This window comes from Choristoneura fumiferana, chromosome Z (assembly GCF_025370935.1).
Source record: "Choristoneura fumiferana chromosome Z, NRCan_CFum_1, whole genome shotgun sequence".
In the NCBI taxonomy this organism is placed as follows: domain Eukaryota; kingdom Metazoa; phylum Arthropoda; class Insecta; order Lepidoptera; family Tortricidae; genus Choristoneura; species Choristoneura fumiferana.
In genome coordinates, this window is record NC_133472.1 from 1,022,832 (window position 1) to 1,043,216 (window position 20,385).

A 20,385-nucleotide genomic window follows, 5' to 3' on the forward strand; every position below is an offset into this window, starting at 1 on the left:
AGCTCCTACTTTTATGTAGTTTTGGCCCTTCGGGCCCGATGCAAGCTTAACATAACCTGAACCTACCTATCGTTGCTACTTTGTAAAAAGGTGGCATCTCAAAATCGATGATCTTTCAGAGTTAACTTAATGAACATTGTTTCAAGGGTCAAATTTGCTGACGTATTGATACTCTATTCTGATTGGGAAAAAACGCGAACGGAAATTTTGCTACTAGAATTTGGGAATTTTGGGAAATTGATCTAACGCGCGACTTGCTGTTGCAGTAGAGCAGCAGGACTACTACGAAATTCATAAATAGAATTCCATCATTTCGTCACGTAATGGCCACTTCCCAAAATGACCATATGGCTGTAAGACCACTTCTCATAATGACCATTCCTACAAAGACCGATTCCCAAATTGACCACTTCCCAGAATGGCCATTTCCCAAAACGACTACTTTCATATTGCCTACTTAGAATGACCAGTGTCATAACGTCCAGAACATGCACTGACCATTTCCCAAAAGGACCATATGTCTGAAAGACCACGTCCGATAATGACCATTCTTATAAAGACCGATTCCCAGATTGACCATAACATAACATATTGTAATTTATTTACCATATCTTATTGTCCCTCTTACTCTCTTATTAAATAATATCGTCGGCGGGACGGTACGATACGAACACTGCCTTCATATACTTAAATAAACAATGTTCATATGATGTCTGTGGATACGTACGAACTACGATTTTCGTAGTAGCCCTACAGCAGGGCTACTACGAAGTTCGTGTCGTGCGGTCCCTCCTTAGACTATTGTATCCCCTCTTTGGGTCCCTCTGACACTTTTTAATACGAGAACGAGTTTCGTAGTAGCCCTGCAGACCCGCCTCACGCAGCGCTGTTTTAAGGTGCCCCCACATGGTAACGTGACATTTAGCGATAAAGCTGAAAAATGTTGGGCTTTATCGCTGGAAAAAAAAAACCTCTTCAATTTCGGGGGAAACAGTGCTATTTATATTTTTCATTAAATCCAATTTCTTTTATTTGTTCCACTGCTACGACTGCTACTAAATGAGATTAAGAAATCAGCTTCCAAGGCAAAGATCATTCCTGCAAGAAGCCATCTTGTCGCTGCTGCTCGACGCGGCGACTTGACGCTACTTTTTTGAGTCGCGGGAAATTCAAAATCGCCTTCAAAATGGGGTCACGTGACCAGATTTATCGCTGCAAACCACAGACATGATATGAACAACAAGTCCGTGCTGCAAACGAGCGACTAGCATAGCAACTCTGCATGTGGGGGCGGGGCACCAATAGAGCCTACGCTAGGCTAGGCTAGCTGACGCGCAACGGCGTCGCCAAGGATGGGCAGGGAGGTGCAACTGCCCCCTAGAGATTCTAAAAAAGTGGCCAAATAAATGTAAAACAACCAAACCAAAGTTCATGTGCTTCATACTACTCATTCTCCATCATCAGATGATATTTGTCAGTGTCTGATGAAAATATAGAAAAGAAAGTATGAGAGAGGTAGTGGCTAACGAAAACAGCCGACCAATAAGTAGTCAATAATAATAATTATTTATTATTATTATTTCCATGTTGAAAACTTACACCGTTTCGCATGTAACGGAACGTAATAAGACCAAATTGCATTAGAAAAAAATAAACGTAAACGTCAAAGAACTGGAATTAATTAAGGCAATTTATTTAATCAAAAGCCAATAAAATAAGCAAAAAAATAGCAGAAGCGACATGATTTTCAGAAAACTACCTTTGCGCTTTTTTAGACAAACGTTAAAAGTAAGTTTTTTAAAAACAAAAGTTAGGTTATATTTAACTTATCACGATATTATTTACTAAATAATTTTAGGCTAATTACGTCACGAAGGCTCCTAAGCCGGAGATACCGAAGAACCCTTTAGCCGATGTGTACTCCGCTGCGGGCCAAAAGTCCAACGGAATCGTGTACGACAAGAAACCGTTCAGAGTTGCACTGCAGGAAGGGAAGACTTATCATTGGTGCCTCTGCGGACGGTCAAAGTCACAGCCGCTGTGCGATGGCACCCACAAGGATGTATATCTCAAGATCACACAAAGGTACACGTTTCTTTCATTTCCCATTGAGCATAAAAGTTCCATACAATTTAAAAGGCAGCAAAATTGTCTGTGTTACATATCACAGATTTTTGTTTTTTTTTCCTTTAGTGATCTCTATAGACTCGATAGTCACTTGCAGATTATAATATCCTCAAATTTTGTATGTTTTAGAATTATTATGTCTAAAATTAATATCTAGGCACAAACTATAGGTAGAGTATTTGATTTTAACTTCAACTTGATTCTTTGACCTGTTCCTGAGAAAATATTCTTGCAGATAAACACTCAGATGGAAAGTCAACCAAAGTGACCTAATCAAGGTTTCGATTTACTTTTGCAATATCCTCCTGAAGCCCACCATATAAATATTTTGAAAAAAATTGACAAAGAAATTAGAGTCCAATTGTTTCGAGAATAAAGTCAAACTGCCATGGTGTAAAACAATAGAAAAACAAAAGAAATTTTATTTTGTTACATTGTCAGATTCCTAACTACCTTGAACTTATTCTCTACATTCTATTGCACATTGGGCCGCACGAGGGTAGGGAACCCTAAAAAAGCCATCTCTTAACTAATTCTGCTATTAATTTGTCTTATTCCAGACCCATACGGTTTACGGTAGAGAAAACAAAAGACTACTGGTTGTGTAATTGCAAGCAGACTAAGAACCGTCCCTTCTGTGATGGAGCGCACAAATCTAAGGAGGTGCAGGAGACACACATCAAAGTTTAAAATAAGGATACATCTGTATTTAACCCAGTAAAGCCCAGTTTCAATAACCGCAGCTATATACACTAGATCAGTGGTTCTTAAGCGGTGGTCCGCCAACCACTGGTGGTCCCTGGAAGAACTCTAAATGGTCCGCGAAGCCATCAACAACGAATCCGCAAAACAACGCGCCAGTCAAGTAGCGGTCGCAACCGTTCATTTATGTACAATTTTACTTTTACCTTTATATTTTAAATGGTCCCTCCTAACTAAAAGGTTAAGAACCGCTGCACTAGATATATGTATTAGTTACGGAATATCAATGTCTTTAACCCTTTTACAGGAACTCGAAAATAAACCTTTTACCACATAAAGGTCACAGCTCATTACAGCCAGAGCGGTTAGTATTCTTCATATGGATTTGTATGGACATGCGCTCACTACATCAACTCCGTGGCATCACCGTATCGCCTCACTCGCGAGATAGCCACGCGCGGACAGCGTGTGTACCACTCGCTGCCCGCACGCTTGCGATGCGGATCTCTCCACCCCCCCAACACCCCCCTTCATCCCTTCTACTTGGAAATTTGTGGACCGCGCGAGGTCCACTCAGACCAAACCACCAAACAATACCAACGATACGGTACGGTTACCAAACGATAACCGATAGCTACTACACTCACCTGAAAATCAGGCTTACCGAATGCAGCAATGTTGTGGCCAGGGCGTCCAATAGGTGAAAGACGGCCCTGGTTCCACTCGTTGTTAACGCGGCGTGGACCACTTATCGACAACGAGTGTACGCTGAAAATCGAGGCGGTGCTGGGCGGGTGCCGGGTGGCTCTGATGAGCTGTAACCTTAAATGTACACCAATATTTGACCATGCTAAATTTACAATAGTACAAAATGAATTTAAGTTGTTAAAATATTTGTGTTTTTAATTAATAAACATACTATGAGGTCAAACAATATAAGACTATGATTCATTTTGTAGTAGCATAATCTAAATTAGCGAGGCCTGGAAAATGGTCAAGGCCTTGGTTATATAATGCTAGTTAAAAATATGGCTCTGATTTATGATTAGAGAGTGGATTTGAAGTAGCGATTACAAGTTTAATATGGATAAGACTAGTACAAGTAAATATTTATTTTTCATATCAACTGTTACAAAGGTCATATATTTGGGAAAGGATTTGGTTTTTTTTACACAATGTTTGTTGAAATGAATGAATTTTATTATCTATAGGATTGCATTGCGGTAAGTAAGTAATAAGATAACTGTAAGACCAATAAACAACATGATATCTAGTAAATAAATCTATCTATCTAACCAATCGCACTAGTCATATCCATATTAAACTTGTAATTGCTACTTCAATTCCGCTCTCTATTTATGAGTTTGCATTTACAAGAAAAAACAGGCTTCACATTTTTCACGTGAGGCGATCTATAATGGGCCTTACTGGGTAGAAAATATTGATATGTGATTTGGATATAGCACTATAAAATTAACTGACAGCAAATGTAATCTGAAAGTTGTGCTGAAAGCTAATAAAGTAACAATATATCAGAGGTATTAAGAGTAGTTCTATACTGCTATATCCATTTGTTTGTTTTTGTTAAAGCTTAGCTACTGAAATAGATATTATTGTATTAGAATAGTAAATCATGTTTAATAATTAATACTCGTTGAGTTTTTTTCTTACACCACGACATTTAATCTCTTGAATGAACAATTATTTTAAAACCATGAATATATTCAAGGAGACAAGAGGTTCCTATCCTACACCAGAAAGTATATTTGTTGTAGTAGCATTAATATTAGTGGACAAGGCTCGGATAAGTACCGGTTAAATTTCCAAACCGTTATCATATACTTGGCGCAAAAACCTTTTCATTTTGGTTTCGTTCGTTAAACCGTTATTTTTTAACCGGTTTTTAAGGGAACATTTCCATAAAGTTCTTGTCAGATTAACCGGTTTAGAACAATAAAAACCGGTTTATTCCGGCGCAGGATAAACGTTGCCGCCTACCGCCGGCCGGCTAGCTCACTCGTCGAATAAACCGGTTTATTTCGGTTATAGTTAAGTTTTTAAAAACGTTCGCGTTCTTTTCTTATGAAAGTTCGGAGTTAAACCGGTATTTACCGCTATTTTATAAACCGGTTCCGAGCCTTGGTGGAACAAATAAGTGCTGAACAAAATCCGTTCCAATAATCTGGTCGTGTGACGGTAATGAAATAAATCTTTAAGTAATCTAGTAATCTTTAAAATCTTTCTTAGGGGTTGAAAAGTGTTGTTTTAAATGAATTGTGCGTGTAACGGAAAACAAAACATTATTTTACTACAGCAATACCAAGAAGTTCGAATTCTATGTTGTTTATTTAGATTAGCAATACTGAAAACTGTCAAGTCCGAACAGCAACTAAACACCATGGCTGGCTACTAAATTTTGAATCGATCCAACCCACTGTAAAGAACTAATTCCTTCAATATGTTTATACACGACTTCAGCTAATTATAACAAATTTTTATTCATATTTTTGAAGTCTGCTATGAATTCTCTACAGTGCAATTCAGCACGTCTTGCGGCTGTGTATAACGGTTCATTGTAATGCGGAACCCGTCTAGCGAAGTAATCTACCTACACGTCACACAAAATACTCGTGTCATTCAAAGAGAATATAACCACTACGTGTGTCATTCTCGAATTGAAGTGTCAAACGATCGCAGGCCGCAGGGCAAGTACGGCGCGTGTTACATCTATATCGTGCAAAATCTATTAGTTGGGTACTTTTCTCATTAGAGCCATAAATCATAAATCACAGCACTGAATCGTTATCGCGCGACCGCTGCGTCTACACAGTACCAGTTAGTTACCCTTAAGCCGTTGGTAGGAAAAGACGTTAGTCACAATGACCGACAAAGAGGAAGTGAAATTATTCACCAGGGAGGAGTTGAAGACCCGAAACACGCGCGAAGATGCGGTCATGGTCATCCACAACGGCGTCTATAATGTCACGAATTTTCTAGACGAGGTAAGTCAATATTTTTAATGTATTTAAGTTTTGCAAGCGAATATTCGTCTTTTGTAACTTTTTTTTTTTTATTCCCACTTGAAAAAAGGTATGCCTATGTATTTAGTGGTCAAAGTCCACACAACTGGCGGGTCATTTGCGAATTTTTTTTTTCATAAGTCAGGTATTTATGCCGCTATCTAGGTATTAAGATGATGAAAGGAAAAGTCAAACTACATAAAACATACAGTTAAGCGAGCATAAAGTTTAAATACCTATTAGTCTTATTACACACTAACAATAAAAAAATGCAGTGTGTATGCTTGCTTACTAAAACTTAGGGGGCTAGCATGCATGCCATTTTCTTATTTTGTAGCTCATGGTGTCACTTTCACACTGAGTTAATTATGAGAGGCTGCACTGCACACATTTTTTTTCTAATTTAACTTTATGCTAGGATTATTAATTTTTACTTTGTCTACTTCTAACAGGGTGTGACAAAGGTTCAAAAATCCCCTCTTATGCTTAAGACACATCCGTGTCAAATTTAAGGCTATCTTTTTGTATTTTTTTTAAATCAGCAGAATGAGGGCTATCGTTTTTTGTCTCACTAGATGGCGCACTGTTGCCTGAGGTTTTTAAGTATGGCTTTCAAAGTCTGTTATTATGGGTGTGAAAACAAAGTTTAGATTAAAATCATATTTAATACACCTTAAAACCGTACCATAAAAATATTGAGCATGCCACAGTGTTGCATAGTCCCCGTTTTGTTCGGAAAAAAGGGAGGACAAAGGTTTCTGAAAGACAAAACTGTCTCGAAACACCGACATTCATTGCCCCGAACGCATATTTGCCATAATTAATTTCAGATATTGCAAAATATTCACAAAATTATTCAAATTATAAATAAACCCGCGTAGCTCACCCAAAAACTATGAGATTTGACATTTCGGAGACCTCACGCTACACTAGCGCCTTTAGTGGCGAATTCATACGCGATAGCCCTCATTGGTGCTGTGAAACAGATTACTAAAATTCAGTACTTTTTTTTAGTTTCCTCATATGAGGGGTTGGCATCATGAATGTCACACTCACTCTGTGTGGTTTCCTTTATTATCAGTTGTAGTTTCTACCTCATTAATTAACCACTGTCAGTTCATTATCTGAGCCATTATCTCTGGCTTCTGTTCATTTAATAATATAATTTAATAGACAGTAAGAAATTATCAGTTGAATTAATTTTGGAATCACTTTTTGCAACCTTTTTTGTTCTTATTAATAACCTAACCATAAAAATTTCATTTTTATTACAAGCTTTTTTGCTGACTGTACTTTTTGTTGACTGTACTTGCATTGTCACCCAAACTACATTCACATACCAAATTTCAAGTTGATGCTATTAACTGTTGAAGAGTTCCATCCTGCGTAGATTGACTGGCTGGACTACCAGGATGTCACTAGTAGATTATTGTATTGTCACGCGATTTACATAAGTATTCCAACCTATTTTCGATATTTTGACCATCAACTTTTAACTTTAGATATATGTATAAATTTTCGATTTAGTATGTCCCCGTAGAAAATCTATCTAGTTCTCCACAACTTGACGTGTGCGCCAATTTTGCGTGATTGGCTGTAGGCACTATTCATGCCAGCCTAGCTCCTGATGGAAACATACTTTCTTAACCCCCAACGCAAAAAGAGGGGTGTTATAAGTTTGAGCGCTATGTGTGTCTGTGTATCTGTGTTTGTGTCTGTCTGTCTGTCTGTCTGTGGCACCGTAGCTCTTAAACGGGTGGACCTATTTGAATGCGGTTTTTTTTATTTGATAAGTAGCAGGTTTTCTAGCGATGGTTCTTAGACATGTTTTATCTAAATCGGTCCAGCCGTTTTTGGGATATTGAACTTTAAAGTGACAAAGTCGGGGGTTTTCCAACTATTCGTTGGTAAGGTTATTTTACAAGTCTAACATTTAAGTACCAAATTAACATTTTATGAATACTATTATTTATTTTTTTGTATCTATAATTTTAATGAGGCTTAAAAAAAGTACACCACATGTGACTATGTCAGCCTTATGGGAAGCCACAGAGAACCACATGTAACTGCCCTGCCCAGAGACGGAGGCTCTGTGTACAGTCACCAGCACCAATATCTGACACAACAAGCGTGCATAAATATCTGATACGACTCTATTTCTAGGGCCGGAAGGACGTGTCAGATATTTTTGCACGCTCCGCTGTGGCAGATATTAATGCTAGTGACTACAAGAGCATGTTAATGAATTTATAAATTAATATACGGGATTATATTAATATGCCTGTTATCGGATAGAAAAACAAATTTTAAGCTACGTTTACAAATAACAAAGTTATAAAGGTTTGAAATTCAAGATCAGACAGTGTCGTCACACGCCAGTACCGCCATACTTGCTGCATACAGAAAAGCGTTTGAGAAAGAGACAGGTATATAGATTTTTCAAAAAATCACTATAAATCCAATTTTCAACCGATTTAAATTTTCTCTTCGCTAAACACTATCTATTATTAAGACATGGCAAAATCAGGAGTTGTCAAATACCGTATTGCATCATCTGATAATGGCTTACTTAAGATCATACACACCTCAATATTTTAAAATTCATTTAGCATTCAAGTTAGCTAAGTTTATGCGAGATATGCGTGTTCATGCAGTTCCTCCACTTCCACAAATTCAAGTTCTTCAAATTCAATTTTTTGCTAACTCAACAGTTTATTTAACTTCCTGTTCTGAAGAGAAAAATTAAATGTAAGTGTAAGTTATTTGTCCGTTTCAAATGTTGCAACTCCAATTGCGTTGCCTATTTACTATTCCGTTGGATTGACTTGAAAATTGGTATGGCAAGACCGTATTTGAATGCCAGGAGTCAACAAAAAGTATAGTCCGCAGCTGCAAACAAAGCTATTTTTTTTTATTCAACTGGATGGCAAACGAGCAAGTAGGTCTCCTGATGGTAAGAGATCACCACCGCCCATAAACATCTGCAACACCAGGGGTATTGCAGATGCGTTGCCAACCTAGAGGCCTGAGATGGGATACCTCAAGTGCCAGAAATTTTACCGGCTGTCTTACTCTCCACGCTGAACGAAACACAACAGTGCAAGCACTGCTGCTTCACGGCAGGATTAGCGAGCAAGATGTTTGTAGATATCCGGGCGGACCTTGCACAAGGTCCTACCACCAGCAAACAGCAAATTACAAGTGGATTATCCGGGAAAAAATATGTTCTAGACAACTAAATACTAAGAAAAAGAGGATTTATTGAAGTGATTATTACTCTGAAGACTGTTGAATACAGCATTGTTAAGGAATTTACCTAGAATTATATTAAATACCATTGTGTTTTATTCAGTATTAATTTCATAATGCAGGCATTTTTGAGAAGATTGCTTTGTATTTTCAAAAAACTGCTAAGAGTTAATTTGATATAAATTTTTCGTGTATATTCCTTAACTACAGCTTTTTTATATCTAAATCTAACAAACAATATTTTTAATTAGGTAAAATAAATTAAAATTTCACTTGGGAGATGTTTTTTGTTTTGTATCTTAGGCTTCATTTTGTTTAGACAGCGCCAAGATGGCGATGTACTTAATGATAAGTCGTCCCGTAATTTGCGGAAGTGACGGCGATATTGCGTAATCTACGTTTTTAGCGTGAAAAACAGCAAGTCATTAGTTTTTAGTTAGGTGGGTATTGTTATTGTTCCATTTGATGTTAAGTACTCATTAATATCTAAGCGAAGTCTCACTCATGCAGGGCCAATCGACTATTTTACCGACACTTTGGGCGTCTCCTGCGTTACCAAAGTTGTCTCTGGCGTTACCAAAAAATCGTACTTCCAACAAGATATTTCACGGTTTAATAGGTTTGACTTACGTAGGATGGCATGTATTCATGTACACCATCTATTAAATTACAGAAAAAACATGTTCACTTACAAAATCTGCAATTGTTTGAAAAATGTCGCGGACAGATTAGTGTCGGTAAAAAAGTTGATTGGCCTGCATATGTGTAGATCAAATTTATTTTCGTAGTGATGAACCCTACAAATTTTACTCTTAGGTCTCTTACGCATAAACACGTTACAAGATCTAGATCTAGTTAGTTTTTCCATCGTATGTTGTCGGATAAGTTGCTATCTCAATAAGCTTCGGTAAACTTCGGTAAGCTAGTTGAGACAGCATGATAAATATGAACTTTTCCGCCAAAATACGATGGCGAAACATTATTCACTACAATAATCTGTACGATATTGCGTCGTACGACGATGCGACGTCGTGTCGTGAAACGACGCCGCGTCGTACGACACGATATCGTAGCGTGTTCATGTCTTACAGCGTTGAATATTATAAGAGCGACAGTTTGTGTGTGTCCGTTTGTCTTTTACGTTAAAACGGCATGTCGGATTTGGATGAAATTTGGTCTGAAGATAGCAGGATTTCGGGAATAACTAATTGGTTATTTTTTATTCAAAGATTTCAACCGCTAGGATTAGAGACCACAATTTTGCCTTGACTATATTAAGTGCAATGTAAAATAAAATCTGAGATGTAACTTTTGGAAATTTAGTAAAATCTCGGGATTTAATTCAACTGCCGGAGCTAAATGGTTTACGCGTGACAAATCCCCATGGGAATTTGGTAAGGTCCAGTGTGTACAGTCACCAGCACCAATATCTGACACAAGAAAGCGTGCATAAATATCTGCCACTACTCTTTCTAGGGGTGGTAGCACGTGTCAGATATTTTTGCATATTTTTAAGACTGGTGTATAATAGTGATGTACTTATGTCATGTACCGTCCCACGGAAACAAAAGAACGTTGGATATCTCTCAACATTATAAACGCATTATGATAAAATAATATTACCACTCGATGGGTTTAGATACGGGGTACAGTATTGTTTTGGTGTTAATTCTGCCAGATAATAGTAGATTATTGTCGTGGCCTGGAAGTAGGCAATTGCTGGCTGAGTATGAGTATTAAACGGACGAGCTTGCGAGTCTGTTTAATTAATACGAAGCCAGCAATTGCTATTCCAGCCGAGACTAATATAAAGCTTTTCTCAAAAATGGTGAATAATTCTGAAATAGAATAAACTTTTTCACAAGATATATTATTATAAAATTTAATTTTATTCCAATATTTTTCTTATGCTTCCCCGCCTTTTTCATTAAAAATAAACTGCAGGTGTATTTTTCCACCGAAAACACCACAAGCTATTTCAGACCTAACAGAAAAGTCCGGAATTCCAACAAAATATCTGATACCGGCCATTAGACTTAGCTGTATACGACTTGTGCCAACATTTCCATTGCCTTTTTAACTTTAAAAAAAAATGTGACTGATTGCAGGCGCGCTAATTCATTATTGTCGAGCTAGCGCGCCTGCAATCTTTTCAACTTTTTAATTTTTCGCTGACCATAAACTATGCACTTCACCTTCTGATATGTATAGAATATTGTCAACTTTTGAGAATAAGCCATTTAATGCTTTAAGATTGAGTACCTATTTGACATCACAGTGGAGAATAAAACGTTGGACTACACGAAGTTTTATCGCATTTATTGCATCCATTTAATTCCTTGCTGTATCATTAATCATTACTAGTGAAGCTTTAGTTTTGAAAAATTAAAATATCTGACACGTCCTACTGGCCCTACAAATTGAGTCGTATCAGATATTTAAGCAAGCCTTGCTGTGTCAGATATTGGTGCTGTTGACTGTACCGTCAGCCAAAAATGTGGTCACAAAACAATAATGCCAATAGACGTGTCTGTCAACTTGAAAGTTCGACTTTAGCGACATATTCATTTGATAGGAACTTGTTTCAAAATTGATAGACCACTTATTTGGCTGATGGTACACGTGGCGGGTCTTAGAATGTATGTATGTAAATACTTTATTGTACATAAAACACAAAAATAATACAAAAAGAAAACAACGAAACAAAAGAGTACAAAGGCGAACTTATCCCTAAAAGGGATCTTTTTCAAGCTAACCTAACATATTCATAACCATATTCTAGTCCTAGCAGGATAATAATAGCTTCTAAAAATAGATATATTTATTAACTCTGCCATGGTATTCCCCAAGCAAATAAGGATAAAAATTAAATCACACTCAATCCTATAAAGTTTCCCTTACATGTTATTATATGTGTTAAATAAATTTAATAAATTACTGAAAATCTGAAAGTAGTTTCTTCAGAATCGATTACACAGATTACACTATACTTTAGGGGTTTTTTTTTTTTTTTAATTTACAATAAGGTTATATTTATAAAAGGTGAAAAAAAGGTTAAAAATGCATATCGTATTAAAATACGATAAATCGCAAATGTTCTTTTTTAGGGTTCCGTTTAGGGTACCTCAAAAGGAAAAAAACGGAACCCTTATAGGATCACTTTTTTTCCGTCTGTCTGTCTGTCTGTCAAGACCCTTTTTCTCGGGAACGCGTGGAAGTATCAAGCTGAAATTTATATCAAATATTGAGGTCTACTGGGTGAGGACCAAAAAGTTGCACACCGTTAAAACTGTGTTAGCTAGCAGGTAGTTCTAATCCACTAACTTTTTATGGATAATTTTCATGTCACAATAGAAAAAGTTAGCGGAAATTATAACTACCAGCTAACACAGCTTTAACGGTGTGAAATTTTTGGTCTTCACCTTACTGTCCCTTGGAGCTGTGAAAAAATCAAACTTCTAAGCCAACGCAATCAAACCAGCAATCAAAACTCGCAAGGGAATCAAAATCTGCAGGGTACTTCCCGTGAACTCAGAATCTTGTAATTTGGCATGAAGGTAGCTATTATAACACAACAACTAGTCTGAAAATCTTGATTTTTTTATGTCTGTCTGTAAATATCAACGACCAATATAATCTGACCCCACTTACGTACATTTTGCTTAAGAGTAGGGCTCTGCATACACTGCCGCTCGCGATTGCAATCAAATGACAGATTTCGCAAACAAAAACTGTCATTTGATTGCGATCGCGAGCGTCAGAAACGTTAGGCAATACAGCCTCTGCTCTCTCAATGAGGGCTATCGTTTTTTGTCTCACTAGATGGCGCACTGTTGCGTGAGGTTTTTAAGTGTAGCTTTCAAAGTCTGTTATTACGGGCGTGAAAACAAAGTTTAGATTAAAATCATATTCAATACACCTTAAAACCGTAGCATAAAAATATCGAGCATGCCACAGTGTTGCAAAGTCCCCGTTTTGTTCGGAAAAAAGGGAGGACAAAGGTTCATTCATTGCCCCGGAACGCATATTTGCCATAATTAATTTCAGATATTGCAAAATATTCACAAAATTATTCTAATTATAAATAAACCCGCGTAGCTCACCCAAAAACTATGAGATTTGACATTTCGTAGACCTCACGCTACACTAGCGCCTCTAGTGGCCAATTCATACGCGATAGCCCTCATTAGTTTCAGTACCCATCGTTGTTTTGACATTTGACACTAAATATTAAAGTTCCATATGAATGGATAAGAAAATGTCACTAATTTCATTTAATTATTGATTGACACTTCGGGAGCCTTCGTATTCCGAATGAGATCAGACTTTTCCCGATTATAATTATTAATTATAATTAAGCTTTTGCTCGCGGCTTCGCTCGCGCAGAATTGGTATGTAGCTTAATTCAATCGAAAATACAAACTGAGACATGGATGTAGGGCTGCCATCCGTCCGGGTTTCCCCGGATTTGTCCTAGTTTAGAGGGCGTCCGGGGAGCGTCCGGGCGGGGATTCATTTGTAGTCCGGGTTTAAAAATATTTTTAATTTTTAGATTAATGCAATTATAATATTTCGAAAAATCAATTTCCAGCAAGCTTTAAATCGTTTTATAAGGATCTTATCTTGATTGGCCTATATTTTATTATACCTACTGACCAAGTTTAATAAAAACCTAAACCTGTTGACATGTCCGGGTTTTGGGCTCTAAAATCCGGGGTTTTCACGCGTCTTGTCCTGGTAGCCAAATTTTAGAGATGGCAGCCCTACATGGATGCATAGAAAAACCAGAAAAAGAGACCACCGCCTCTTTTTCTGGTTTTTCTGTGGATCCATGTCTCGTTTGTATTTTCGATATGGTTTCACGGGATACCCGTAAAAGTAACAAATTTGGAGTTGAAATAAAAAAATACAAAAAGACTCCAAAAAACCAATCATAGCTTAATTAAACCCTTTTTGATCCCACAGGAACCATACATTATTTCGGGATGAAAAGTAGGGGGGCATCCATTAATTACGTGAGGTCTTCAAGGGGGGGAGGGGGTCAAGTAAAATCTTTCCAAATCTCACTTGGGGGAGAGGGGGGGTTTTCACAAATATCACGTAAATTTTTTTTCAACAGAAAACCGTGTAAAATTGCGTGAAAGTAAAGTTAAATTAAAGTAAATAAAATCTAGAATAAAAATATGGCGAAATTTAACAAAATAGTTGTTGTTACAGTGATTTTAAGCTACCTACGGCAATATTCTCAAATCACAAGTCGTAAATAAAATTAATAGAACGAATTATTTTTTTTGTATTTTTTTTTAAATCCGACGGGTTTACAGCCAACACATTTCAAAAAATCTCACGTGAGATTTCAGGAGGGGGGAGGGAGTTAAGGAAAATCTTACGAAATCTCACCAGGGAGGGCGGGGGAGTCATAAAATCCTAAAAAATGTCTCGCGTAATTTATGGACGCCCCCTAGCCTATTTGTTAATCTAGGGTATTTATTACCTATATGCCAATACTTCATGCAAATCCGTTCAGTATTTTTTGCGTGAAAGAGTAACAAACATCCATCCGTACAAACTTTCGCGTTTATAATATTAGTAAGAAGTAAGATATTGGTAAGACGACCAGATGGCCTAGTGGTTAGAGCACCTGACTTCGAAACTTGAGGTCCCGGGTTCGATTCCCGTGTCGGGGCAGATATTGTATGAAAAATACGAATGTTTGTTCTCGGGCTTGGGTGTTTAATATGTATCTATATAATTATATTTATCCGTTGCTTAGTACCCATAACGCAAGCTTTGCTAAGCTTACTTTTTGACTAGGTCAATTGGTGTGAATTGTCCCGTGTTATTTTTTATATGAATACCTACTTGCCATTTTTTATCACTTGATATTCTTCTAAAAGCGAAGCGCAACTGGTTAGCAGGAATTTGGAGTTACAAGTTAGAAATCACAAATCAAGTAGAATGATTACGTAAGTAGCAAAACGAATGAATATTTTGACATTGCTGAGGTATTTGCAAAATTGCAAGTATAATGCAGCTTAAAATAAAAAACCTGTTGGTGTGTCTGAAGTGTTTGTTTATTTTGGATAAAGCACTAAAGTTCGTTTTTTTTAGCATTAGAAAAAGAGTAAATAATCTTGTCGAGTCTTTATTGAAACTCGTTTTATTAAAAACAGTAATTATTATTTATGACATGATACCAAAATAATGTAAGTGAATGATCATATGTCCTTGCTAATTTTTACAGTCGAGTTCATAGTGAGCAAAAATTTGATCAATGATCAAAAATATCTGAACACGCTTCTACGCCGTTAAATATAGTGTAAAAAATTAAGAATATAAAGTCCCTTTTCCCTCATTTCATCTTATTTAATTTTGTGCACGTTACAATGAATTTTGAATGACAATGAAAGTGCAGTCGTCAAAAAAGCTTCTTTTAAACAGGTTTTTTTTCCACAAAAGCTATTATATCATCGGAAGGAGGGCAACCCTATGTACAACGATGAATAGAGTGTTATGCGTGGAACGTCGGCATTCCGAAGCGCTGCGGTAAATTAAATTCTTAGCTGAAATCCGGGGCTACTCGAACTCGGGAGTTCGTACCGTATCGTCCCTCTAACTTCTGTGGAATACTAAAGCAAGATAAATACGAACTAATCCGACAAAGTTCGATGCAAAATATATGAACTGGATATGGATATAATAGATAGGTCGAGCTGAATGCCTGCATGATAGGGTTCCCTCCCATACGTCCCGGTACGCCCGGTTTGAAGTATGGTGTCGTGGCGTCCCGGCCGACAAGTAAATTGTCCCGGTTTAAAAATCATAGTTACCTATTTAGTAGGGGACTGGACTTGGTAAATAATAATATACCTACAATAAACACGACTAAATACCTAAGCTATCATAGCCGATAACGTGCATTTTCCACTTTGTAGCGAAAAGCGCCTACGAACAGAGAACCCGACTGGTGCGTTGCTGCTGCTGGCATTGAATGACTGTATTAAAAGTTTTTTTTTCTACGTTTACTACCTTTTCTTTAAATGCCCCGGTCTGCGTCCGCTCCGCACACTTATGGCAACCCTACCGCACGATGAAAACGCGGAAAATTAAATTTCTCGCGAGTGCCTCTCCCCATACTAAATGGGGGTATCTAATATACTGTGCACGTGCCAGCCAAGAGGGGAGAGAGAACGACCCTAGGGCGTCTGGAGCTTACGTCATTTCCGATAGAGCGAGACTTTTGACCCTGGGTTGTCTATTCTTTTACAATGTAATATGTGTAGTAAATCGAGAGAGATAAAAACTTTTTTTTCCTGTAGAACATAATGAATAAGCAATGACCTTTATTTGACTTTAAAAACAACGACGTAGGCGGTCCAAGTTATACTTTATTCTGTGAAGATTTGAATTATTCACAACTAGCTTTTGCCCGCGGCCTCGCCCGCGTGGAATTCGGTTATCGCTCGGGAACTGTGCATTTTTCCGCGATGAAAAATTGCTAATGTCACTCTCTGGCCCATAAACTATCTCTATGCCAAAAATCACGTCGATCCGTCGCTCCGTTTCGACGAGAAAGACGGACAAACATACAAACACACACACTTTCGCATTTATAATATTATACGTAGTATAGGTGGACGCGTGGATTATAATATAACAATCTCGAAATGTCTACCGGCTTGGTTTAATCTTGACATGACATGAATTTTGGCACGGTTGTTTTTAGTGAAGACCACGATATACTATTTGGGAATTCACATGGGAATTAAGTAAGTGTTTAATGTTTATTTGGGCAAAAAACGGTACAATATAGAAAAAAAACTTAGAAAATAAGACTTAAACGAAACATAGACCAGTAAATATGCCACTATTAAATTATACAGTAGAGTAACACGTACAAAGAATATAAATGACCTATTAAACAATAATTTAGATGAACAAAACGAAACTAATGTCTTAACAGGGCAGCTTTAAACCTGTTAAGAGAAAGGTTGAATATATCTAATTCCGAAAATGAATTATTGTAGGTTTTACAAGCTCTACGTATAAATGCATTGGAAGCATATCTTCTACGAGTAAACGGGACATGAAACAGCTTTATGAGTCGCGTATTAGGACGAGGTACTCTAAGACATATTTTATGTAACAGATATGGGAGATAAGTGCCGGGAATTTGCATCCAACTGTTGGATATAACGGTTTGCCTGCGAATGTATTTCTTTTTCTCAACACTAGTTGCACATAGAATATCATTGCTTAATACGGGTCTTAATTGAATAGTTTTACTAGCCAACCGGCGCTGCAGCGTCTTAATTATAAATAGCATGCAAGCAATCAACGTTATCTAACAGTTCTTTGAACTGCGCGAAGGCCAAGAATCCAGTTAGGTATACTGTACAGAGCAAGGAGCGGAATTTCTCATTGCAAAAATCAAACGTCAAAGGAATTGAACATAGGTTTTATCGACTATCGATAAATATTTCAGAAATTAATAAAACAGAAAATAGTGGGTACTTTTAAAATAGCACCTTTTAAGTTAGTTACAATTAAAATATAAAGAGCTTGAGCTGCTTCAAATTAACTTTACATTTAGAGCAGTATATCGTTGAAGAATCTTCATTGTAAATAAGTAAGGGATTTTTTTTAATCCATTTGTTAATCGTTGTTCTTTAAGGATTAACCATTTTAATAACACGGGAATGACTTAGAAAAACTCAAGTCATAATATGTGACGTTGGCGCGATTTATTCTATTTTAATATGGAGATGAAAGTCGCTTATCAAAGAGGTCAAATGTTACAGAATTATGTTGAAAGGCGATAACAAGCGGAGAGTCGATTCGATAACATCGATAACTGGAGTAGTCGATAAAACTTGTGTTCAATCCCTTTGATGTTTGATTTTTGCTATGAGAAATTCCGCTCCTTGATAATGAGTGTTAATGAGGAATATAAGTACAGTCACCAGCATTAATATCTGCCACAGCGAAGCGTGCAAATATATCTGACACATCCTTCCGGCCCTAGAAATAGTCGTGTCAGATATTGGTGCTGGTGACTGTACAACAATCAGAAAGAGATATTCTAAAAACAGTCCAAATTATTGCGATTGTCAAAGCTTAGGTGTAACCTTCACGGTTTTGTGTACAGAATCAATGTTTACTTTAAATAACGCAGGCAAACGTGGCATCTTAGAGTACACCATTACTTAAATACACATAACTTAGTTTGTGGATAATATTGTGTGACAATTTTACACCAATGCGGGTTTCCTGCAGGCGAAATATCGTCGGCTTTAGTATTTTGATCTTTGAAGCATTCGCTGCCACCTGACTTGTACAGGTGCCACCGACGCACATATGCGTTCAAACTGTATGAATAATTATGACAGCAGCGCTGGGCGAAGTTTCGAAAACCTGCGTAGAGATGTAGCTTCACTGTGCATCCTCTATCGCATGTACAACGGGGAGTGCTCCGAGGAGTTATTCGGGTTGATCCCTGCCGCATCCTTTCGCCACCGACCTACGCGACAACACTTCCGTCCTCACCATTTAGACGGTTGGCGGTCCTCTACTGTGCGTTTTTCCAGAAATTTCCTGCCTCGCACAGCAAAACTCTGGAATGAACTATCGCCTGCGGTATTCCCGGACCGATATGACCTTCAAGTTTTCAAGAAAAGAGCATACTCCTACCTTAAAGGCCGGCAACGCACTTGTGACTCTTCTGGCATTGCAGGTGTCCATGGGCGATGGTAATCGCTTACCATTAGGCGTTCCGCCTGCTCGTTTTCCCCCTATACCATAAAAAAACGCATATGTGCGTCGGTGGCAGTGAATGCGTTGACCAATCACAAACGCGACGCTCGACGTTATCGGGGACCATGTTATGTTTACACTTACCTTGTAACAAACTTTAATCGGTAGTATTATTAAAATTTATTTTACTACTTATAAACCATAGGTAATTTCACACAAGCGACTTTTGTTTTTAAAGATATTATGGAACTTAGCTTCCCTGTGTTTCTACAGTTTCTAGTAGCGTTTGGCTTATCGATGTTAATGGGAAAATCACATATCTTTTTCCTCACACACATAATTATTTCAAATACATAAAACGTTACAGATATAGTGCATAACGTGTTTCCATCTGGAAAAGTCGAATATCAGTCAGAATGCGACGGCACCTGAAGTGTCAATCAATTATTATAAAAACCGGCCAAGAGCGTGTCGGACACGCCCGAAATAGGGTTCCGTAGCCATTACGAAAAAATAGTAATATTTTGTTTTTTGTACGGAATATTCCAAGTTTAGGTATATTTTATACCGTAGGCTTCTATTTACTCTTAAACTACTAATACTTCTCAGGAAAACTTAACCGTTATAGTTTTCCTTGTAAGTTTGACATATTTACTACCATCCTGATTTTTTTTTTAATTTTTCACCCACTGGTTTAGATTTTAGGCAAACAAATCACTGAATCGAAAAATCGTTTTAGCAACCCCCTAAAGGTTTTAATTTAAAAGACCTATCCAACGATCCACACTACAAGATTGGATGAGAAAAAAAAAAACACCCCCCCCTTTACGTCTATGGGAGGTACTCCAAAAAACATTTATTATTTTGAATTTTTTATTGTACCATTTTGTCGGCATAGTTTAACATATATATTCCTACAAAATTACAGCTTTCTAGCGTTGATTGTCCCTGAGGAAAGCCGCGGACGGACAGACGGATAGACAGACGATCCGTTTTTGCCATTTTGGCTACGGAACCCTAAAAATGAGTGACATTTTCACACCTTTTTCATTTCCATTAACATGGAAATTTATTATTTAGTGTCAAATGTCATTTGAGAGAGGTATATGAGAGAGCACGATAAAATATGAACTTTTCCGGTAAAATACGATAGAAAACTATTATTCACTATATCTGCAAGATCTTGTATTAGAAAAAAAGGCTGATTGTTAAGTATGTTTTTTTAAATGTTGGTTTGTTTGTCTGCAGCATCCGGGCGGGGAGGAGGTGCTCCTGGAACAGGCCGGCAAGGATGCCACCGAGCCCTTTGAGGATGTCAGCCACAGCTCTGATGCCAGGTAACCGAGACGCTTTGTTTTTCTTCATCATCATCATCATCCCAGCCTATATACGTCGCACTGCTGGGCACAGGCCTCCTCTCAGAACAAGAGGGCTTGGGCCATAGTTCCCACGCGGGCCCAGTGTGGATTGGGAACTTCACACGCACCATTGAATTGCTTCGCAGGTTTGTGCAGGTTTCCTCACGATGTTTTCG

General features: G+C 37.6%; 2 protein-coding genes across 2 annotated transcripts in view; both read left to right on the top strand.

The window, feature by feature from the left end:
- The first annotated feature begins 1,625 nt into the window (after positions 1 to 1,625).
- On the top strand, positions 1,626 to 4,477 carry LOC141438068 (uncharacterized). The gene is made up of 3 exons (XM_074101737.1): positions 1,626 to 1,788; positions 1,859 to 2,085; positions 2,688 to 4,477. Exons 1-3 carry the CDS (start codon positions 1,741 to 1,743, stop codon positions 2,815 to 2,817), a joined length of 405 nt encoding a protein of 134 aa, XP_073957838.1. The 5' UTR covers positions 1,626 to 1,740; the 3' UTR covers positions 2,818 to 4,477.
- Positions 4,478 to 5,482: 1,005 nt separating this feature from the next.
- LOC141438054 (cytochrome b5-like) overlaps positions 5,483 to 20,385 on the top strand; it is a 42,350-nt gene continuing 27,447 nt past the window's right edge. Inside the window, exons 1-2 of the mRNA XM_074101745.1 lie at positions 5,483 to 5,831; positions 20,100 to 20,188. Of these exons, the coding sequence (XP_073957846.1) occupies positions 5,709 to 5,831; positions 20,100 to 20,188 (212 nt within the window). The 5' untranslated portion in view covers positions 5,483 to 5,708. The remainder of the gene's footprint in view (positions 5,832 to 20,099; positions 20,189 to 20,385) is intronic.

Excerpts from the sequence above, each read along its gene's own strand:
- LOC141438068 (XM_074101737.1), top strand. The coding sequence starts at position 1,741 with ATGATTTTCAGAAAACTACCTTTGCGCTTTTTTAGACAAACGTTAAAA. Across the intron at positions 1,789-1,858 it reads TTTTTAGACAAACGTTAAAA|GCTAATTACGTCACGAAGGC; the intron begins GTAAGTTTTTTA and ends AAATAATTTTAG. Across the intron at positions 2,086-2,687 it reads TATCTCAAGATCACACAAAG|ACCCATACGGTTTACGGTAG; the intron begins GTACACGTTTCT and ends GTCTTATTCCAG.